Source organism: Dryobates pubescens, chromosome 15, assembly GCF_014839835.1.
Source record: "Dryobates pubescens isolate bDryPub1 chromosome 15, bDryPub1.pri, whole genome shotgun sequence".
NCBI classification, from domain to species: Eukaryota; Metazoa; Chordata; class Aves; order Piciformes; family Picidae; genus Dryobates; species Dryobates pubescens.
The window spans coordinates 3,903,773-3,926,657 of NC_071626.1; the positions used below are offsets into that span (position 1 = coordinate 3,903,773).

Genomic DNA, 22,885 nt, shown 5'->3' on the forward strand with positions numbered 1-22,885 from the left:
ATCCTTCATAATTGGAAGGGGCAAAGTTTTTCTGTATGTTAAAAATCACTTTAAAAAAAAAGGCAATTCTGACAGATTTTTGTATGTTTTTTTCAAGATAAGACACCGAGCTTCAATAATGTCTAGAGGGGATTTGCTAATTAAATTTTAGTGTTTTGCTTTTAGATAAACACTGCTACCAGCAATTGTTCAGTGGTGAGTAAGTAGAGCAAAACAATGGCAAAATGAACAATTCTGGCTTGTCTTTATGCTGGCAGTGAAGTGTGCAGCACTTCAGGCTCTCAGCTGGTTGCTAAACAAAAGTATTTGAGGAATGTCAGTTTCAGATAACCTTTTTCTCCTTGGCAGCTGGAGTCTGCTTTACTTGAGAGGGATTTAGTCAACCTTGAATTCTATGACAGTGCTCTTAGGCATGTATCACTTTCATCTGTGTGTATCTGCCTGGATCACTTTGGTTGTGAAATACAGCAAATAAAGCCAAACTCTGAGGTTGGTGTGGCAGGTCATCCTGTGGGGAACTTGGGTACAAAGCCACTGCACCAACTGAGGGGGTGTTTCTTGTGTGGCAGTGCTGGTCTGCTATTGGTTACATTATGGCTCCATGCCCAGGAGTCACAGCTGGAGCTGAACTGTGCTCGCAACAGTTTTGTACTCTGTAAATTCACTAAAATGGGTGAAATCACACTCTGAGTTGCAGTACTTAAGGCCAGGCATGGCTGCTGTGCTAAATAACATTCTACTTTGAACAAACCACTAACTAGCAATTCTTTAAGCAGCTGCAGGTGTTGTGGCATAGGCCATGTCAAGATGTTTTGCAAGTTTGCCCTCCAAAGGTGAAATTCAGCAGTAGAGGCTGCAGACAAGGTTGTTTGGTGCCCACCTTCTGATGGTGCTTGGTCTGTTGCTGTGCTGTGGTGGGAGCCTGGTGAGAGGAGTGAACTCTGGTTAAGGTAGACACATGCAGGTGAACAGAGCTGGCATCAGGTGATAACTGAGGATTTAAACTCCTCTTAGAAACTGGGTGAGATTCAAACTGCTGCAGAGTGTGACTCAAGGGCAGGCTCCTGTCCCAGGGGTGACGTGCCCTAGTACCTGGGTGTGTCTGGTTTGACATTACCTAGGGCTGCAACACGGCTGCCCAAAGGCTGCGGGAAACATCTCAGATGATTGGCAAGCACCCAAAGAAGGGCAAAGACGAGGAAGGTGTAGTGTTTATCACCATTAGGGTGGACTGCTAAACCTCTGACTGTCCAATTGGCCCTCAAAAGTTACCGACTTTCTCAGGCCTGGGGTAGCTGCGATGGCAGCCTGACCTCTACATGAACAAGGACAGCCCTGAACCGGACCGTGAGCTGACGGGCAGCCGTGGAACGCAGGCTGCACACTTACAGGGGCCTGTCCGTAGGATCTCTGCTAGGCGAGACCCTGCCTCCCCCTACGGGGCGCCACGACCCCGGGACCAGGCGGTGCCCGCGCTCTCCCCGAGCTCGGGGGCGCGCCGCGCAGGCGTGAGGGCGGCAGGGCGTTAGCCCCCGTTACGTGTGCGCCATGGTGCCGGTTCGCAGCGCGCCTCCGCCAATCGCCCTGCAGCTTGTTGGGCTGCGGCTCCGCCCCGCGCGTCGGCGAAGGACAAAGTGACGGCGCCGGGCCCGCGGTCAGCCTCTTCTCGCAGCTGCCGCCCGAGCAGCGGTCCAGCGCTGCCGCCATCTTAGGAGGTGAGTCGGGGCGGCGCGGGGGCGCCTGCCTGGCAGGACTTGCTTCTCGCCCCGGGGCGACGGACAGCTTTGGTGGTGCAGGGGCATCCCGCCGGGCCTGTGGCGGGCCTCCCGGTCCCACGCCTCTCCGCTCTTCTCGCCCCACTCAGGTCGCCATGTTTTCGTCGGTCGTGCCGCTCGCCCGGCTCAACCCTTTCTACGCGCCGCACTTCCAGCTGGCTCAGGATGGGATGAGGAAACGCGTGGAGCCGTCGGAGGCTCCCACCACGCGGCGGAGCTTGGCGGCCGCATCCGCCGCTGAAGGTGAGAGCGGAAGGGAGGGGTCGCGGTGGAGGCGAGACCTGTGGGCGGTGGGGGCACCGGTGCTCTTGCTGGCCCAGCTTAACTGGGCCTGTGCCCTTCGGGGTGAACGAGGGAAGGTTAGCGCTCCGCTGGGCTCGGCTGGGCCGAGGGGGAGCAGGCGCTGGGCCTATGCGCCCGCTTGGAGGACGAGGAAGGGCACGGGCGGGGGAGGTGCTGGCAGCCTCTTCCGCTTCCCAGTGCGGGTGTGCCGAGTAGCGGCAAGGATCCGGGGTTGCCAGCAGAAGGAACGGGGAGGTTCTGGTTTAAATTAATCACAGTGACCTCTGACAGAGTCTGTCTTGGGGATGAGAGAGTGCTTTTCTCCTGGCTTTGCTGGGCCTGCAGCCCCGGGTGACTGAGGCTCCAGGCCTGTACTTTCTTCCGTAGAGAATGTGCATCTGGATGGATTTGAGAGAGCCTCTCTTCCAGCCTCTTTTTTTTTTCTTTTCCTTCCTCCCCCTGCAGGGGAACATCTGAACATCCAGATGTATTAGAGGTGCCTACAACTGGTCTGATTTTCGTGGTTGGGTTTTGTTTGGTGTTTTTTTTTGTTTCTTTTGTAGTTGTAGGGTACACACCAAGTAGCTCTGCTAAGATGAAGTGATGCATTTTAGATTTCAGTGCAAGTGCTTTCTGTGTGTTTTCTCAGAACTTTGACTTCCAAAGGTCAGACACTGATGACTCCTAATAGCAGATGTAGAGGTTAAAAAAACCCCACGTTAATTATATTAAGATTTTAATTACTTAAAAACAGCTTTTTGCTTTTCCTGTAAAAGAAAAATAAGCTCTGAAGAGCTGTGATTATTGAGGTATGGTAGTGCTGCAGCACAAACATTCATAGAATATGTGAGAGGCAGAACATGGTGTTGGACTTCATTAAGTTTTCAGGAAAATAATTCTGCCTTTCAATGTAGTCATAATCCTGTTGCTAGCTAACTAAAGCCTTAAATAGCTCTTTGAACCTAGTCAATATATTTAGCGCACCAGTTATTTCTTTAAAGCATTATGCTTAATCTTCATCCTATTTGTAGGCAGATGTGGTCAAAGGTGACCAGAGTTTCATAGTGTTTGTAGTATTTTCTGCTGTGTGGGTTATTTCACATCTAGTTGGTTCTCTGGCCTTTGTGTTGGGAGAGGAACACGTTGCAGACGATATCTGAGCTTATTCAAGGTCACACAAAGTCAGTACATACCACAAGACCTTTTGAGTCCATCTCAGGGCATCAACCATGACACAGCTCAGAAACAAAGTGTTTTATGATTAGCTCTTGGAATTTGTCCTTGTTAACCTGTCAGATTGGTAGCAGAGAAATGCTGCTAAGAAGAACAGATGTTTTTGTGGTGAATGTTCATATTTGAACAATTTGAGGATGTTTGTCTGAAGTCAGTGTCCAGGTGTATTGGAATAACTCTCTTGCCCTTTATACTACGTGTTTAGCCAGCTGTCTTTTTCAGTTTTCAGGAGATTTGATTGATTCTGAAATAGAAAGTCTGGAATATACTATGTTTTTTCTTTCTGATACTGCAATACTACTATGAACCTTAGGTAGCTGTAAATAGCTCAAGCCTAATGGATACTGGCTTGCTTTTCTTAACTACTGTTCTTGAACACCTAGCTGACAGATCAATTTGAAAACACAGTAACAAACAATACATAAAGCTCTAATTTTCTGTGGCATCTGCAGACATCTGTCGTACTCCTCATCTTACACTAAAATGAGAAAGCAAGAGTTTGAATAAACACTTCAGATATCTGGGCAGCATGGTACCTACTGCAGGCCACAGATAAACCTAGACAGAGCTGCCCTGTAATAAACACCTGGAGTCTGTTCTTCAATTTACCTGCATAGAAAGCCTTGTTTGTGTTTAAGTAGTTCTTTTGGCAAGTCACTGCCAAATCTGCTAGCCTAACAAAGTTGTCTTAGAGGGATGTGCAAGTCCTGGACCAGCATATTTACAGTTAGGAACAGTATCTCAAATTCTCATAGGTTATGCATTATGCTGACTGTTAACTGATTTCTTGCTCAGAATTTAGACTTAATGTGGTGTTTGTGATTCAGTATTTAAAACCTACATTTTTATTGTTGTGATTAATTTTGAAGAGTAAGGTGAGAACTGTGAATGTAAAATGCAATGTAAAATCAGGAACATTTTGAGGAAGAAGTTCCCTTATGACAGCAAAGTTAGGAGCTGGATGAGCCTACCGGTGTTCTGTGGGTGCTGTTCTAATTGATGTTCATAAATGAATTTATTCTGGAAGCAAAAAGACATAGCCAAGGAGCTCTGAGTAAGATAGGTTTTTGCTGTCTTGATTAGTGGTTTTATGGAGGTAGCTCTTAGTAAGTTGATGTAAATCATTTAATGTCCATTATGTTGAAGCAATGCCACTAGATCTAACAGCAACAGAACCTACATTATTATCCCGTTCTGCTCTAGGGAGTATTTTCTATACAGTGTATTGTTTGCTCTATGCTTGTTAAGAATAGTAATTTTGCTTGTATATTTAAAATGCTGAGTGTAGTAGCATAACTGTGGCTGCTACCTTATAATTGTAAACTTGAGTGTTTTCTGATTGCACACAGTCATACCCCCTGTGGCTGCTTCAAAAACAGAAGAGGGAAACAAGAGCCTCGTTTTTCAGCTCTAGTAATTTTGCTCTATTGGCTTTCATGAAAATTAATAACTCACTCTTTTGAGACTGGATTTATACATAGTACTGTATGGAACAGTGCAAATGGAGTATCCCTTGATAAAGTGTGATCTCAAGTATTTTTTAATGAATTGTGTTTATGAGTGTCAAGCATGATGGTCAGTAACATTCTGTGATTTAATTAAACACAAGATGTATAAATCTGAGATGCTGTAGTTGAAAGAATTAAAGTGTATAAAGAATAAAAAATCTTGAAAATATATTTACATAAATACATTCTTACATCTGATCTCTTAGAACTTTATGATCTCTGCTTAAATACAGAAGTTGCACTATCACAGAATGTTTAAACAAAGAAGCTTTGTCTCCAGAATCCTAGAGAAGCACTATTCTTGTTTAATTCCTTGATATAAGAAAATGTTGGGTATTACAACTTAGGGTCATGATTTCTGCTAGCAGCTTGAGGGATTAATTTCCATGGTTTTAGGTGCTGTGAGCTAAACCTTAACTGTGTCTTACACTGTTGCCCTAAAAGAATAAACTCATCTTGGAAGCTTAGAATAAAATCTTGTCAATCCAGAAGGTGTTAATTTAAAGCAAGGAATTATTTGAGTATAATACTGTGGCTGAATAGTATAGCATGGGAGATTATTTCAGCTTAATAGTTTTGAGAAGGTAGCACTAAGTCAGTTTTCTTTCTTTTGTGATCTTTGTTACCTTTTATGATTGACCATACATATGTGTTTTTATTTTCAATTAACTAGAATACAGCTGTGCATATGGCTCAAACAGATTCTTTTTACTTTGTGGCCTTGGTGGGATTATTAGCTGTGGAACAACACATACAGCACTGGTTCCCCTAGACCTGGTTAAATGCAGAATGCAGGTTTGTTCTGCATGCTGGTGTGTTGTGACATTGGCAAAGCATGTTTAGTGTGGTATATTTAATCTACTAATGAACTGGAGGCATAAACCATCCTCTGGACATCACTGTCCAACAATGCATGGAGCTAATGTAAAAGCATGGTGTGTCTTTATTTTTTGCTGCAGAATACAGTTGCGAATATGGCTCGCTCAAGTTTTATGCTCTCTGTGGCGTTGGTGGGGTCCTAAGTTGTGGCCTGACACACACTGCTGTTGTACCTCTGGATTTAGTGAAATGTCGTATGCAGGTTTGTATTAACTTCAACATTTCTTACACCTTTTCCTTTACCAAGCCAGCATATTGAGAGTTCACAGCAGGGATGCAGTCTTTTCTGGGTGACAGTAAACTTGAATGATGTTTTGAGTCTGCTGTAAGACTAACAAAGTTTATTGGTCTGCTGTGATTTTATTAAGTCTGCTGTAAGACTTCAAGAGAAGCAGAGATATTTTAGGACACCCTGAATTAATTATTTTTTTACTCTATTTAGGCCACATTTAACTATTTGCTGAAGGGCACCTAGCACAATGTTACACTCTGGCTGCTAGGCTGTCTGGCACTACTTACGTGCTTTTGAAGAAAAGAAATTGTATCCTTAGTATTTTGAAGATCTAAGTTTTTTAGCCTGAAGTGACATGCATGTGTAATTTAATCTGTTAATATTGTGGCTATCAGTGCATGGCTTCTGGTTTGGATACTTTCTAATGATGCCACTTTAAATGGGTAAAACTTGAAATGGTACTGCCAAGGCCATCAGTGGTTGTGGCTGCTTTTCTTGAAGCAATTCAGGATTGAACTGCAAGTGGTGTCACATTGCACTTAATTTGCAATGCCAACTTCTGTATTAAAGTCATGTAGTGAACAGCCATGGAGGAAGACATACTGGTGGACTTACTCAGGCAAATCTGTGCCTCAAGAATGGAGCACACCTCCAGATTTCAGGAAATAGAGTAGCTAGTGCACAGGCTGACACTGATTATAAAAGTGGCAATTTTGCAACGATAGAACTCCTGAAATTAGGAGGGAACTATGAATTAGTCAGACCTACTAGTCAACACTGGCATCTACTGCATGTGATGCTCTTCAAAATTATGCTGTTCTGGAAGGCCTTTACTTAGCATTCTTCGCAAGAGAGGCTTTTTCACATACCTGAACACCTCACATTCTGGTCTGAGACTCATAATTCTGTAATGCATTAGACAAATGTGAGGTGCATCAGGTGGAGGCAACATGCTGCTTTCTGGAAAACTTGCATTGAGACCAGGCTAGCTGTTTGGGAATTCCCTGTGTCTGGTAGTAGGGAGGACTTGGTAGCTGAGTGTTTTATTTCTGACGGTGTAGCTTAAGTGGACTCTCCTATTCTTATGGTCTTAAAAATCCAAGATTGGTAGCTTGTCTACCCATGCCTAAGGTTGAGTTTCCTGAGAATGAGGAGATTGATCATGGCTAAAGAGGATGTAGCATCCCAAACAGTTCTTAACCTGACTGCAGACTGGATTAACAGGCTGAAGGCCTGAGAGTACACAGTGCTGCGTATAAAAGTGAGAGCAAGGCCTTGTACTTCCCAGGCTACAACTGCTTGGTAAGTATGCTCAGCTTGTGTTGTTAGGCCTGGGCTTCTGATTTAGTAAGGGTGGTGAATTTCCCCTCTCTTCCTCAGCACTGCAAGGAAGGTGCAAGAGGAGGGTTCCATGTGTATTCCAGGTGTGACTTTGTAAAACCTGTCAGCATCTCTCTTTACACATCCAGTACAGAGTATGTTACTAATCCTTTCTAGGTTCTCCAGGAAGAAAGTAATTGCCTCTTTAAGAGGAGGTCAGCTTTTACATAGATGATAATTAAGCATGGTTCTGACATGAACACAGTTTAATTTTACAGTGCCCAAGTGAGCATCCAATTTTCTGAAATACAGAATCTTTTAAAATTTACTTGTTTGGGTGAAATAGTTCTCTAGTAGAAGGTTGTTATTCTGCAAGGTAGAATATCAGTCACTGCAAGCTGGCATGCCTGTCTGAAAGCTTTGGCTGACTTCTAATTTTATCTTCCTTGTTCTCTGAAATGTTGGATGATGCCAAATAGCTGAAGTAACAGTGGGATGTCAGAATGACCTGTTTAAGAATTCTTGCTAAATGGGTTTCATTTCACATGAAAGAAATTTTACTCAGGTTGGTGCTCTTGTAATTTTGAAATTACGAGCGAAAACTTACTCCCAAGTTTTGTGTGCAGAAAATGAGTTGCATGGAGCCTTTACTGTGAAGTCAAAGTACAAGCATAGACAATTTTGAGTGCTCTTTCATCTACTTAGCTCCATCTGTCTTAATCTGACTGTGTGGAGGGATCAAACTAGCAGTGGACAAATAACCTTTTCTGATTAGGGATCAGGTGAATCATCAGGTGTGGTTTGTGATGACACTTGAGTGTCCCTAGGTGTGACATGCAGAGGGGTTGAGATTGCTGACAGAAGCTGGCACGTTTTTAAAGACTCACTATGAATGTCATTATAGCAGTATACTGTTATCACTGCTGGAACTGTGAGTTCATGAACTCTTGTCAATACAGAAGGTCAGATTGTTGACTTGGAGAATAAACGTGAAGCAAAATTCACACAGTTGGGTGGTTCCTGGGTATTGAGGAGCATGCTGACTGTTACAGGAAGTGAGGGTTTGAGGCTGGCCAGCAACCATTAAAGTTACACTGATGTAACCTTGTGGTGAGTACATTGTCTGTTCAGGGAACCTTAGGAAGCCTGCTGTATGAGGAATTTAATTTTGTTTAGGAGTGAGGGTGTGAGAAGAGAAATGGTACCGTATCAAACAATTAACTTCCTGCTCTGTTTAGGTGGATCCACAAAAATACAAGAGCATCGTCAATGGATTTTCAGTGACAGTCAAGGAAGATGGCGTTCGTGGCTTGGCTAAAGGATGGGCTCCAACCTTTTTTGGCTATTCCATGCAGGGGCTTTGCAAATTTGGTTTCTATGAAGTTTTCAAAATCCTGTATGGCAACATGCTGGGAGAGGTAAGCCTTAGGTGGCTGACGTGAGGCTGTGTATCTGCAGCATAACAGTGAGAGTGTAATCACAGCAGCAGGATTCCCTAACAAAATCCTGTGCTTCCATTCCCTTCAGGAGAATGCATACATGTGGCGCACCTCGCTGTACTTAGCTGCATCTGCCAGTGCAGAGTTTTTTGCTGACATTGCCCTGGCTCCAATGGAAGCTGCTAAAGTTCGTATTCAGACGCAGCCTGGGTACGCTAACACCCTGCGGCAGGCTGTACCAAAGATGTTTGCAGAAGAAGGCATCTGGGCGTGAGTACCTCTTTGGTGTAGTTTCTATTTAGGGTTTTGATGTTGTGTATTTTAACCCAATGAAAAACTTCCTAAAACTAATTGTGCCTTCAGCTTGTAATACTTTCTGTTCTTTGTATGTCAAGCTAATAATAGCCAGTCCATCATAGATTCCCTGATGTTACTAATTCCACATGCTCCTTAGATCCATCTTTGTGAGTATCTTTGTGCTGAGTTCTGCTGGATAACTTCCGTTTCTAGCAGTTCCAGTCAGAGATACTCAGCAACTTTTTGGTTGTACAGTCAAAGATGCTTGAGTCATTGGCATGTAAGAGTAATATAACTGCATGTTAGCTTTCTGTTCTGATAGATGTGGCTGTAACAAGTCATTTATCACTATCAGGACTTGGCTGGTATGCAGACATCACCCTTATTGCACTCGTAGTATCGTAGAATGCACTGGGTTCAGGGGCTCTATAGAAGTCTTGTAGTCCAACCCCACTGCAGTAAGCAGGGACATCCCCAGTTAGATCAGTTTGCTCAGAGCTCAACCCTGACCTTGAATGTCTCCAGGGATGGGTTGTCCACCAGCTGCCCAGGCAACCTGTGGCAGCATCTCATCACCCTCATGCTAAAGAACTTCTTCAGGAGAAGACTTGATGGGGTGCTTGGTGCCATGGGTTAGTTGTTTAGGTGGTGTTGGATTGGTTGATGGGTTGGACGCGATGATCTTGAAGGTCTCTTCCAACCTGGTTTATTCTATGTATTCTATTCTAATGTCCAATCTAAACCCATCCTAGTTTAAAACCTTTGCCCCTTGTCCTATCACTACAAACCCTTGTAAACAGTTCCTCCCCAGCTTTCATCCCCTTCAGATACTGGGGGGCTGCTGTAAGGTCTTTCTGGCACCTTCTCAAGCCTGAACAGCCCCAACTCTTTTAGCCTATCCTCATCGGAGAGGTGCTCCATCCTTCTGTTTTTGTGGCCCTCCTCTGGACCCTCCATTAGGTTGATACCCTTCTTGTGTTGAGTGCCACAGAAGCTGGACTTAGTACTCCATTGAGGTGAGGTCTCACCAGAGCAGAGTGGCAGAATCACCTCTCTGCTGGCCGTGCTTCTTGTGACACAGCCCAGGACATGCTTAACCTTCCGCACTGCATTGCTGCAATGCATTCTAATCTGAAAAGTCACTACAAAAAAGCTGTGTGCCACTAGGTATCAGGTAAATTCTAGTTTGTGTTGCTGGTTGAAGTTAGCCCTCAGAAACTAATAAATCTTACCATTTCTGTTCTGTTGCTATTGAAACAATTCAGCCATAGTATTAGTATTTAGAAGTTGTGTTCTTCATAGCAACAAGCTAACTGGTTTTTTTCCCAAGATAGAAATGTGTGCCTTAAATACTGGAGAAAATGAAGCTGAATTTCTCTGCTCTGGTTCAGTTTCTATAAAGGTGTTGCCCCACTGTGGATGAGACAGATTCCATACACAATGATGAAATTTGCCTGCTTTGAACGTACTGTTGAAGCTCTCTACAAGTATGTTGTTCCCAAGCCACGAAGCGAATGTACGAAAGGAGAACAGCTGGTAGTGACATTTGTTGCAGGCTATATTGGTAAGGAATCTCTGTGTCCTGCACTTCATTGATGGGTTACCAAAATACTAGAAGCATGACCCTTTTCAGAAGGGTGTAACTAAAATGGGGGAATTTACTTGTAACTTCAAAATGTGCAGGGGGAAAAAAAAACTATTAATTCTGTAAGTGGAAAATTAGAATGGTGGATCCTGTAGTAAGAGAATAAATACTCTTAATTGTTACTGTGTGTTACTAATGTTAAATGTCCAAGTTTAAAAACTGCAGCTGATTGAATTGGAAAAACTTGCAGCTTTGCTAGGCTGCAGAAGGTTGAGAGAAGGGGAGAAAGGTGACTTCAGGATCCAGGGAATCAGGAGTTTTGTTTTAGCAGAAGAGGTGCTGCAAAAGCAGAATCAAGGTGGTGTCTGATATTGACATCCAATAATAAGTATTGACCTGTTGTGCTTTAGGATACTAGGAGGCTTGATGTAAATTCTGTGCAATTTATTAGGTGTGTTTTGAGTTGCTTGTACTTGGTCTATGCAGTAATGGTACAGGTAAAGCACTGCAGAACTAATGTGGAATTACTCTTTCAGCTGGTGTCTTCTGTGCAATTGTTTCACATCCTGCTGACTCCGTGGTGTCTGTGTTGAACAAAGAAAAGGGCAGTTCTGCCTCACAGGTTCTCCAGAGGCTTGGATTCAGAGGTACATCAGTTCTTTCATGTATTTTGGATCAAATGTGTGTGGTGTTCTGGGGAGGATTTCTTTCTTTCATGGCTTCTTAACCCTGCTCCTGCTTTGCTCAACAGGTGTATGGAAAGGTCTCTTTGCCCGTATCATCATGATCGGTACCCTGACTGCACTACAGTGGTTCATCTATGATTCTGTCAAGGTTTATTTCAGACTTCCTCGTCCACCTCCACCTGAAATGCCAGAATCTCTGAAGAAGAAGCTTGGTCTAACTGAATAGACAGCTGATGGACTGACTATTCTGGCTGTCCCAGTGATGAGTTTCATGAAACTTTTATATATTTGTCTATGTAGAAAGCAAACTCTCTATGATGTCATTATTGGCTGTGCCCTCATCTCATGCGAGGGTTGAAATTCTATCACTGTCATTGCCTGAAATAAATGAGAAACAGAGTGCTTAGTGTCTGTTTACTACTGCATATGTAAGTAAGCTTCATATCCTAGCAGCAAATACCTCAGATAGTCTCCTCCCTACCCTCCCCCCCCCAAAAAAAAAAAAAATTAACAAAATTAACTTATTCTGCACTTTATGAACTAGAGAATTTGTGAAAGAATTGTAACAAAAAGGCTTTCACTGTTTCCAGGGAAGTGCCAAGAACCTCTCCTTGCAGAACTGCAGAAACTTAACTGCAATTTTATGCACTTTGAGTCCACTATTTCATTTGCCTTTAATAAGCTGTTAGTGCAGAGTGGCTGAAATGAGACTGGTAAGAGCATCCTGGCCATAATATTGGTGTTCTCAATAGAGATATTAAAGGAACCTTACCCCTAATAGAGCTGTTTCTACTTTGGGGTGGTCATCTCAACTAACTTAGGCTTACTTATTTCTGCTTCTGCTGGGCTTTGAACCACACCAAAGAACTTGGTCCTTTTGGTTTTACTGTGGAATTAAATAGCAGCTGCTACCTTAACAAAAGACAGGCTGATGTTAATAAAGATTCTCAAATACACCTGACCACTAGAAGCTTACTGCTGCTCACAGTAAACTGAACAAATGGCTTGCTTCTTGACAAACTTGCCAGCTTTTCCCTACACACTTGTAGTTCCGTAGTTTGAATTTTCTTTTTGGGTGGGGAGGGGCAGGTGATGGCATCTGAATGAGTTGAACCCTGACTTTTGGTTCAACCATGTATTTGTGCAGAGCAGGAAGCCAGACCTTTTTTTTTATTGGGTTCTGTTTTGGTGTTTGTTTTGGGGTTTTTGTTTTCCTTTCTGGGCCTTCATGGGAAGAAATCTAGGCTTCTAGGCATGCAAGAGGAGACCTTTGTTGCCTTTAAGGCAATGAATTTGTTTTCTCCAGAATATTTTCATCTTTTTACAGAAAGATGAGCATGCTGCCTTCTGTGTTTTGCCTGTTCAAGAGCCCCCAGCTGATAATTCCCTTGAGAAAAATCCAGAAGGTGCCTGATAGTCCATAAAGTGTTCACCACATCCAGCACTACTTTGCTCACTGGGTAGAGCTGGAGCTTGAAGTGTGCAAAGCTGTTTGGATATGCTGCCTTACAGCATGCAAGCTGATGGTATTGAACTTAGCTTGGCGTTCACCTGTGTTGTACCACTCCTTCCTCTTGTGTCCTTCAGAGTCCAAAGAACAATCAGAGCAGGTACTGTTGGAGCAGTATAAATACACTGACCCCTGCATCTTTGCTGGAATTTGTTCTTGCTACCGTTTTACAGTGTTGTGCTTCTCACCCCCTGGGAAAGCCCTCTAAAACTTCCAAGATTTTGGATGGTTATGCGAAATGAGCAAAGCTGAGACTTCCTTTGAATTGCTGCCTTTCAAAATAGGGAGAGAAATCTAATCCTGCTCCATGTCCCACAGTAAACATGTTTTTAGAGTGGTTGGTAGCTCCCTGCATCATACAGGAAAGTCAAATTCCGTAAGTCTAAAGAAAACACTTGTACAAAAGTACTTTGGTGTTGAATTAAATCTATTTCATGATAACAGTACCTTACATTTTATTGCCTCATTGTGACTGGGAGCCTTTGAAATGATTTAAAAAAATCATTAAATGCTCCTAAGAGCTTCCTTGAAGAGCATTAATGATGATGTGGTCTTGTATCAGGACCACTGGTGATAACTTCAAAAGCTGATTTAACTTCTCTGTGTGCTTCAGTTTGTCAGGAAAAACCACTATCAGTGCACTTTCTTTAAAGACTTGTTTTAGCTCTGTAGACTTTGCTATAGAATATTTCAAGTTCTGCTCCTGGGAAAGTGAAAGACTTTTGTAGAGTAAGACAAGTTTTGCAGAGTAAGACAAATTTGGGCCATGCAGTGAGGTAATCTGATTGTTAAGTAATCCATGGGTGAGCTCAAGACTCTCCGGTCATTCTGTGGAGCAAAATAGCAGTTTTCTCTGGAACTGGGTCACCTCTGTGCAGCTATTTTGCAGGCAGTAATAAGAATCTTAAACCCATTTTCTCATTGCTCAAGGGTAGGCCTGAAACTGTCTTTAAAGATGCTCAGATAATTTTATCAAGGTAAATCTATACTCAGTGCTACTTCTTGTGTTGTGTTTCAGTGGAAAACCTGAGCAGGGAAGAGCATTGCCATGCAGCTGCTGATGGTGATGTTCAGCCATGTCTGGATGCTTGAGATGCCAGGGTTTAATGTGTAAAAATTGCTATTGCTTAAAGGGTTACCCACTGATGTTCTAAATACCCTCCAGTGGGCAAACTGTAGTATTGCAGCATTTGAAAGATGTAAATTAATTGTAGCCTTTAAAAGATCAGCTTTGTCATTGGTAGCTGCTTTATAGGACTCATGGTGTGTTTTCTGAAAGCTGAGAAGATGGGACAGGGGAGAAGTGGAAAGTCCTTTTGAACTGGGATCAGAGCAGTCACTAAACCCTAAAGTGCTTTGTGAAACTGGATCACTTGTATGCTGGTTGTGTACATTGTTTTCTGAAGGAGAAAAGGTCATTTCTTGCTCTTGCTGCAGCTGGCTTGAGGTGTGTGGTCTGTATGGAGTAACAGCTCCACCCTCTGTGTTTGTATCAGGCTGTACCACGGATCAAATGTGCTGGCACTTGCTGAAATGTTTGTTGCATATCATTTGAAAATGGGCTGTAATGATAAAAGTAGTTGTAAATCATTACATCTCTACATAGAGATTATGTAGGTCACAGTGAAAACAATAAATATCCTGCTTTTTATAGCAAATACGAGTACCTTGGATAGCTGAGCTTAATAGGTACATGGCCGTGGCACAGAGTATGACACCCCTGGCCAATGGGTCCAAAACCAAAGTGGGGAAAGCCAACCAGACTCCCCCCTCACCAAGGAGTCCAGCCCAACATCTGGCTCACTGAGTCAGAGACCAGCATGCATGCCCATCCTCCCCCTCAGGAACACACCAGGACCCCAATACCCCTGGGCCTCACCCCTGCCAAGCTTCACCCTGCCTCCCCCAGTGAAAGACCCTCCGGTCACACTCAATCCCAGACTCCCAAGGGAGCTGGCTGTATTTCTCTTGTAACTCTGCCCTGTCTCACTGCAGGGCATCTCCCTAGCTGTGACCTCTAGCACCTCCTCATTGCTTCCATCACACTGGAATTCAGTTTTAGTAAGCAGAGGAAGCTGAGGAGGAACATTCACTCCCTGCTTAGGCTTTGCTTCTTCCACTCCAGCCCAGGCCTAATGACAAGCCCCTAACCTAGCAGTTAAATTGTGCTTTTCAGCCATACTGTTGAATCCCAAATGACTCTCGAGGTCCCCCTGCCACAGCTTGGCCAGTTCAAAACACAGCTCTTGCTCCTTAACTGCAAGTGGTTCTCCTGAGTCTCATTTTTTTCAGGGACAGCAGTAACTTCTCTGCTGCTCCCTGTACTATTTTACAGGCTAAGCAGCAATGAGTGAGCAACACCCAGGACTGCTGACCAGATACCGTGCTACTGGGAGAAAGTCATCAGCAGGTCTTTGAAAGCATTGTCCCCATACAGGGTTCTGTGTTCTAAAGCTGTAACAGTGCTGCTGTTTAACTCTGCCTGGAAATCACAAGTTTATTTCCTTCCTTTGGAGCAGGAAAGCTGAAGATCTGTCAGTCTTGGGTCCTGCATGCTTCATGAAAGCAAACTAAAGGTGAGAACATTTTTATGTTGGAATGCTGTTTTATTGTACAAAAGAAGCCATTTATAAAACCTAGCACCTGTCATCCTTCAGGAAGACAAATCTGTGCAGATGTGTTTTTGCTCACACCAGAGCTTGTCCCTTGACATCAGTTAAGACTTTTTTTCCTGTCCTTTTCTAAGGAAGAGGACAAATCTCAAGTTTCAGTGTGCTCCTAGAGGAAGCTTTTAAATATTGTCGTCTTAGTACTAAACATGAAGTTAACATTCCTCAAGCTGCTATTCTCTCAGCAGTGGCACTTCACAACGATCAGTTCATGTCTGAAACTTCGCTTATTCCATCTTCCATGTCTTTGGCCTTGCTCTGAACTCTTGTTAGATCACTCAGTTTCTCATTGAGCAAAGCAATTTCCTTCTCCTGCTGCAATACATTGTCCACTAACTTTCCTATTCTCAGCGTCAGGTCATTTATCAGTGGCTCCAAGGTAGCAAAATCCTTCGTAAGTTTGTACACCTTGGGTTTTAAATCGTTTGCAAAGGTAACTGTCTTCAGAACTTTTGCTCTGTCACCTTCCAGATTCAAAAGCCTATCTGAGTGCTTGTTAAACTCACTCCTGACCTCAGCTAGTGCTGTCTTCATTTGCTCAATTTTTCTTGCGTTGCTGGAGGCCAAGTTCTGTAGTTGGGTACTTCGGTCGATGCTACTGGAAAGCAGCTCACCTATAGTCTTTACTGTCGTCTTTTCACCTTTTTCTACTTTCTCCTCTAGTGTTTGCAAGGATTCTGCCAACACAGCCATGTCTGAGACCAGGCCTGAGATGCGCCTGATGTCGGTTTTGACTGTCAGAATTGTCAAAGTTATGTTCCTAGCTACAGAAGCTGCATTTTCTTCAGCACTTGAAATGGCACCAAAAAGGGTTGTGAAATTCTTCTGCAGCTCTTCTTGCCTGTTCATGATGCTGCCAGATGATGTTTTTGCCATGTCAATATCTTCCTGCAGATGTTTGATGTCAGAAATTATTTGAAGGTCTTCCAGCTGTTCCATGAAGTTCCAAGTATTTTCACACTGGAGGGATACAAATACAAATGTTTGACCAGCTTTCCAACAACACACAGCAAAATCCAAACTATTATTCTAACTGAAATATCGTAACTATTCTGATACTGAAATTAAGCACAAACCCTGGCTTTAGGAAACAAACTTCTGTTGAAACACAACCAAATATGCAGGAGGTGGCTATATGACTTCACAGCACCTCTGAAAACCCAAGTCACCAAATGCAACCTTCTGATTCACAGGGGATTTTGTACCTGGGTGAGCCAGAGAGACAACTGCAGAAGCACTTTAGAAAGGATGCCCAGTTTAAAGTTCTCTTATCCAGAAATCATGGCCCGTTACCCAATGACGTGTTTCTGTTTTGGTGATCACGATGTGTAGTTTGAACATGGCATTCACAGAAGGGAAAACACCAAACCAAAACAAAGGATTTGGGCATGGTTCCCTTCTGTTTAAATAGCCACCAACACACAGGAGAAAGATGACTTAAATAGCCAGCCCTGCATCAGTGAGGGAACACTCACACTGCCGTTGGAGTTTTGACTGAATTTGCTACTTCACTCTTCTGGGTTTTGGGGTTGTTTTTTTTTGGTGATTACTTCTTGGCTTTTGAGTGTGAGACTGAAAGATATGAGTGATACTATCCTGTTAAATCCCCAGTAAGACCTTGGGAGAGCAAAAAAGGACACTAAATGGGCAAGCTGAAACACATCCTAAGAGGCTGCAATTAGTTTCATACTACTCTTTTTTGTTCCACTAGAAGGAAAAATATCACCAAGGAAAGAAATATTTTGAACTTTTTGATAGTGTTGATCATTCCTTAGGGGCACAGAACTGTTTCCTTAAAAACAAGCTCAGGTAAATTCAGCTTTCAGGAGGGCTGAGGTTGATGACAGACATTAAAAAAGGGAGCACACCACCCTTCCCCAGGAATACACAAAGTAGAAACAGACTGGAACACACTTGTGGGGGGAAAAATAAACAAACAAAAGTATTTTTAAAACATTTCCATGGAGAACAGAATGGCTCAGTGGAACACTTGAAACTGAAGTACTTATTCCATACCTTTTCTGGAAGAAGAATTTCATTTGTAATAGATTATGCACTAGGACAGGGCATTAAGGTATAACCAGAGTATGTATTTTATTGAGTATGACTGTAAACAGATACAAACAGATACAGAAGTATAGGAAACTGAAAGACTTCGTAACATTGAGAAAAGCTGGTGTGAAAACTCTGCTACCCCTTCAAGAGACTGTAAAGAAACGAATTTACAAACCCAGCAAGATTGAATTCAAGCCTGACCCTGTCCTAGTGTCATGGGCTTCTATTAAATCGCCTTTCCTGAGGTCAGGAGTTGGAAATTATCAAGACCTAAGGCTGTAGGCATAAATTTATGGTAGTCCTGAGATCAAATTCAATGAACAGCTCCCACTGCTATTAAGTAGGTCTACATCCTGTGTTAAGTATATCTATTAGACCTATGCATAAACTAGATATTCCCTCCCTCCTAGTGTGTAACTCACGGCTTTCATTAATTGCTTCTGCAGCATTTAGCTCACCAAATTTTGGGAAACAGTGACAGAGTTTTTTTTTCCCCCCTTTGAAATGCAACACAATACCAGACATGTTATGTGAGCCCTAACAGAGAACATTCTACCTAAGAAAAGCTTAAGACTTGTCTCTAACAGCTCCATAACAAACCAAATAAACTCCTAAACTAACACAGTGACTGATGACACCTAGCTGGCAAATTGAAAGATGGAAGAATCTAACAGGACTATCTGTTCATAAGGACTTAAGTCTGTATATAGTCAAACCACCTCAGTGGCAGAACAGAACTAGGGCAGTGGCTTTTAGGAAGTTTGAAAAAGCTGGGAATGAGGTTTAAGGAAGCTATCTGCACTGAGTCAAAGAAACAAAAAGAGAACACCAGCCATGAAACCCTGTGCCTATGAATAGTGGTAACAAGAGGAGGTTCTCAGTAAGTTACTCTCTTCTGTCATGCTGCTGTGTCCAAGCTTCAGCTGTTACAAATACACTCAGTGCTTTCCTGCACCAAGTATGTTGAGATCACAGCAATAACTCTGACCTTGCACCCTAAGCACAAAACCATTATAATATATCACATGTGACATGCCTAGAGATAAGAACTTAAACTGTTGTCTTACAAATCCATGGAATATAATGCAAAAAGTAACAATGTGAAAAACCAACTAGTGAAAATGAAACAGAAATTGTAATCTGCTGTCTCTCATTTTGACCTGTTTTTTAACTTTACACCTAAATACTTTGCTCCTTTTCAATTAAAATGAACTTCTAACAAACAAGCTGAAAACAATCCTGAAGAAAATACTCCTTCAGCACAACATTTCTTGCTCTCTGGCCTCCTTACTAGAGGTCTGTCAGCCTGATGCAATGCCCCTTCAGTGACAATAGTTCAGCTAGCCTTAACATCTGTTGGAGTGACTGTTCGTTATAAAGTGCTCTTTCATCAATGAAAACCCCAACTCCAAATTCACTTATCCTCATCCTGCTCATTTTCTGAGTTGCAGCTTTCTGGAGTGATTTCTTTTGCTTCTGAAGATACTTCTACATCAGGCACTGCTTCTTCTAAGGCCACTATTTCATTTTGCACTTTCAACATGCTGTTATTTTCCTGCATGCTTTCAAGAACCTTTTGCATCTCTGCTGTATCAGAAAGAGTTTTCAGCATGTCATTTTCTACAGCATATAGCTGTGTTGTCAAGTCCTCTATCTTCTTCTCCAAACTTAGCATTTCACTTGATAACCTAAGAATAGAGTGAACAGCATTTTCTATTGTTGGCAAATAGGCCTTGCACTCCTCAATTTTAGGTTCATAGTTCACAAGTTTCTGATTCAGGTCTGTGTTCTTGGCTACCAGGCTATTCTGTTCTTCTTCTAGCTTTTCAACTGCCTTTGCTTGTGAGTCCAGCTTTTGTTCAACTCTAGAGAATTCATCATCTTCTTGCCTTTTTAGTGTTTTAATATTTCTGGCTGTACTCTCTTCCAAATCTTTTACTCTTTCTGAAAGGGATTTAATTCTTTGGTCAACTTCATTAATTTGGGAAGTAACTTCTGTATGTATGGACTTGGCTTCAGACTTTAAACTGCTAGCGTTCGTGTTCAATTCATCCAAGCTTCTTCTCCAGGAACTGGTAACATTTTGGAACTTCTCATTAATGATCTGCATCTTCACAGAGAGAGTTTTTTCATTGTTCTGTATATCATTTACGATGTTCTGAAGAGAAGAGATTTCCTGCTCAAACTCAGTCACCACAGAGATGGATGAGGCAGCTTCTTCTAGGATACTTTCAGAAGACTCAAGCTGCATTTATAACACAAAACAATGCCCAATGTCGACTTAACAAAAGCGAGAATAGAAAACCATTTGCATTCAGTTAACAGAGAATCAAGTCCTTTAGAAGCCACTTTGTAACAAGTAAAGGTCCTACATAAACACTTTTCACATTTAATCTTGAAAGCATTGTTGATTCACCCAGCATGAAAAAGTCACAGAGAAGAGGTTTGGTTGGTGTTAATTTCTACAGGGCAGATGCCGTTTTCTTTGTTGTCAATCACCTTCTCTTCTGTGTTGTTCTTTTTTCCCCTCCCAAATACACCACACTACACAAGTCTCCTGCTACACAAATCTCATGCAACGTTTTGCAATCTGCAGTGCAGTATATAAATATCCAAATTACATCATTTCTAAATGACATCATTATGAGAGCAGTGCTAAATATCACTGGCAGAAGCCCTGCTGCACTTCCCATCATGATTTGTAAGATACAGAGGATAATTTGACAGCCAGCCCAAGTTTTCTGCCTCATAATGCCACGCATGGATAAGAAAACTTCAGAAATACCAATGGAAAAATACAGCTATCATTTCATTATGCTTTTCATTCTATACCATGAGGGTAGTGGAACACTGGAACAGGTTGCCCAGGGAGGTGGTTGAGGCCCCATTGCTGGAGATATTCAAGGTGAGGCTTGACAGGACTCTGGGCAACGTAATCTAGTTGAGGGTGTCCCCACTGACTGCAGGATGACCTTTGGAAGTCCCTTCCGACCCAGACCATCCTGTGGTTCCTATGATTTGAGCTGGTGTGCTACACAAAACTGCCTGTGAATTGTCTTCAAATCAATCTGTATTTGAATTCTAGACAGACCAGCACTTGCTAAATGAAGTTTGTGCATAAGCTTTTAAAAATAGTTGAGTGCCTTAAAAATAACACGGAGATACAACCACTGTGTTCACATACTTGACCAATGGTATGGATTAGACACATTTAGTGACATGAAACAACCTCCAAAGGCCCTGCTACCCACAGGCCAAGTAGAACACATTATCAAAATGTGTTTTGAAACCATCAGTTAACTGAATGGGAACAAAGTAAAACAACAGCACAAGTCCACGTGAGCTTATCCAATCAAGATGTCATGATTACCTTCTTAGAAATCAAGTTAACTCTAGTTTCCACATCCAGGAACTTTTCAGCTTCTTGCCGCAGGAAATTGTACTTTTTTTCCATATCAGCAAATTGATTTGACTGCTGAAATAGGAACCTGCAAAGAAATAAACAGTAAACATAACTGCATCATTAGCATATCTAAGTGTTCCAGGGCCTGATTCACAGCCATCTCTTACTGCAGGGATTTGTGTTCGCAGAGGAGGGCCGTGAAGATGGCTGGAGCATCTCCCCTATGGGGACAGGCTGAGGGAGTTGGGGCTGTTCAGCCTGGAGAAGGCTCTGGGGAGACTTCACAGGAGCCTTCCAGTACCTGAAGGGGCCTACAGAATAAAAAGCTGGAGAGATACATTTTACAAACGCTTGCAGTGATAGGATGAGGGGAAATGGATTGAAGCTGGAAGAGGGTAGACTTTGACTCAGTAATGGGAAGACATTCTTTACAGTGAGGGTGGTGAGACACTGGAACAGGTTACCCAGGGAGGTTGTGGATGCCCCTTACACCTGGAGATGTTCAAGGCCAGGCTGGATAAGACCTTGAGCAACCTGGGCTAGTAGAATCCCCCTATGGCAGGGGGATTGGAATTAGATGATCTTTAAGGTCCCTTCCAACCCAAACCATTCTAGGAATTTATGAATTAAGTTGCTCTTCAGTTAGATGTAGTCTCCAAAGCAGGTATTTACAATTCATGAGCAAGACACCTTTCAGTCTGTCAACATGACAGAAGAAATCCAGCTTCTATAATCCCTCACTGCACGCTTATAGATACTGCTCTTCTCTTCTTGATCCTTCTAGTTTTAACAAGCATCTGTAGTCACTTAACCCAAGCACTATATTCAAATGTAACTGTTCATATTACCTGTGACCTAATACAGGGTAGAATACAAAAGACAACAGTAAAATCCACTTTAGAGAGTTACCTACCAGGTCAGCACCAGGCAGAGAGCAAGGGAGACTACACTCAGGCTTGTCCTTGAGTCCATCCAAAATGTGTTCCGATTATTGCTGGTCCTGGGACTCGCCATCTTCCCAAAATTATTATGCTTCTCAGCCTTCTGTGAACCTTCATTGGTCTTGGGTGAAGGAAACCCTTTTTTCCTCTGCTTAATTTCAGACATTTTGTGTTGGTTTTTTTTAAAGCAGAAGAGACAACTAGGAGGGAAAAAGAATAAAGGCAAACCCAAAAAGGTCTTCTAAAGATCCTCAAACACACCTTTTGCCCTTTAGTTATGCATTATTTGAACTTTTGGAAAGTGTCATAAGACTTTGTGAATGTTTTTCTATACTACAGAGCACCATTTCCATGTTTTCTCACACTGAACTGACTTTTCAAACTTGAGCTAATTTCATCTTTCCAGAAACATTTCATCTGTTGTACATAAACCATTTAAAACCTATAGGTAACATTGCAAGGACTGAAAGCATGGCTGCCCCCTTTCTCGTTTCCTCATAGTTGTTCACTGTCACAATGCAATCACCAACTTCTCTATCTTGTTTTATTTGTAAACCTCTTTTAAAAACAACCACTTTCACATGAAAAAGGGGGAAATTGATTTTCTCAGTTTTAGAAACTGAGATTGCAAATCAAGCCTTAGCTTAGAAACGTTGTAATGCTTTCATCTCCTCTGTAAAACCAGAGACATCAGTTAACAGAAAGCCATTACCAGGAAAAATACAGAAGATGAATGAAATAGTGCATGAAACAAAAACTGTCATTTCCTCTTTGGTAAAAAAATGAAGGTTTCAACAGATTCAGGCAATTGACTGTCCAACTTCAGAGTACCAAAGTTCATATTCTAACCAAATGTGGAGTTCTCAAGCCCAGAATCTTTCACCCTACTGCTCAAAACAGGCTTGGATCCCTGGTGGATTCAGTTCAGCACAGTTTGAGACAAAAATGTTGTTTCTTTCTAGATTATTATGCGTTACTGCCACTCGTGTTGCATGCTCCGAGTCTGAAGGATGTAGAAAAATCCCACCTCTTCCTCTCAAAAGGAAAAAAAAAAGGCGAAAGTGTTATTTT

General features: G+C 42.4%; 2 protein-coding genes and 1 non-coding gene across 4 annotated transcripts; 2 read left to right on the top strand and 1 right to left on the bottom strand.

Annotated features, from left to right (window-relative positions):
• Positions 1 to 1,602: 1,602 nt before the first annotated feature.
• SLC25A3 (solute carrier family 25 member 3) lies at positions 1,603 to 11,637 on the top strand. Its single transcript, XM_054167832.1, has 8 exons — positions 1,603 to 1,715; positions 1,865 to 2,018; positions 5,758 to 5,879; positions 8,468 to 8,647; positions 8,757 to 8,938; positions 10,357 to 10,529; positions 11,087 to 11,197; positions 11,302 to 11,637. Exons 2-8 carry the CDS (start codon positions 1,871 to 1,873, stop codon positions 11,460 to 11,462), a joined length of 1,077 nt encoding a protein of 358 aa, XP_054023807.1. The 5' UTR covers positions 1,603 to 1,715; positions 1,865 to 1,870; the 3' UTR covers positions 11,463 to 11,637.
• LOC128897890 (small nucleolar RNA SNORA53) lies at positions 9,109 to 9,343 on the top strand. Its single transcript, XR_008462628.1, has one exon. It is a non-coding gene; the product is annotated as a small nucleolar RNA SNORA53 (small nucleolar RNA).
• A 3,957-nt stretch (positions 11,638 to 15,594) lies between the features above and the next one.
• IKBIP (IKBKB interacting protein) lies at positions 15,595 to 21,371 on the bottom strand. 2 transcript variants are annotated; one of them, XM_009909152.2, is made up of 2 exons: positions 20,841 to 21,371; positions 15,595 to 16,375 (listed from the first exon to the last, which is right to left on the bottom strand). In XM_009909152.2, the coding sequence occupies exons 1-2, from the start codon at positions 20,922 to 20,924 to the stop codon at positions 15,620 to 15,622; spliced, it is 840 nt and encodes a 279-aa protein (XP_009907454.2). In that variant the 5' UTR covers positions 20,925 to 21,371; the 3' UTR covers positions 15,595 to 15,619. The 2 variants fall into 2 exon arrangements, with proteins under 2 accessions (XP_009907454.2, XP_054024070.1); XM_054168095.1 differs by lacking the exon at positions 15,595 to 16,375 and adding an exon at positions 18,793 to 19,715.
• Positions 21,372 to 22,885: the final 1,514 nt, after the last annotated feature.

Bases quoted from the DNA above. Each gene is read 5' to 3' on its own strand.
- SLC25A3 (XM_054167832.1), top strand. From the start codon at position 1,871: ATGTTTTCGTCGGTCGTGCCGCTCGCCCGGCTCAACCCTTTCTACGCG. The intron at 8,648-8,756 runs GTAAGCCTTAGG...CATTCCCTTCAG, and splicing joins ATGGCAACATGCTGGGAGAG to GAGAATGCATACATGTGGCG. The intron at 11,198-11,301 runs GTACATCAGTTC...TTTGCTCAACAG, and splicing joins CCAGAGGCTTGGATTCAGAG to GTGTATGGAAAGGTCTCTTT.
- IKBIP (XM_054168095.1), bottom strand. From the start codon at position 20,924: ATGGAAAAAAAGTACAATTTCCTGCGGCAAGAAGCTGAAAAGTTCCTG. The intron at 19,716-20,840 runs GTAATCATGACA...TTATAAATGCAG, and splicing joins TTAACTTGATTTCTAAGAAG to CTTGAGTCTTCTGAAAGTAT.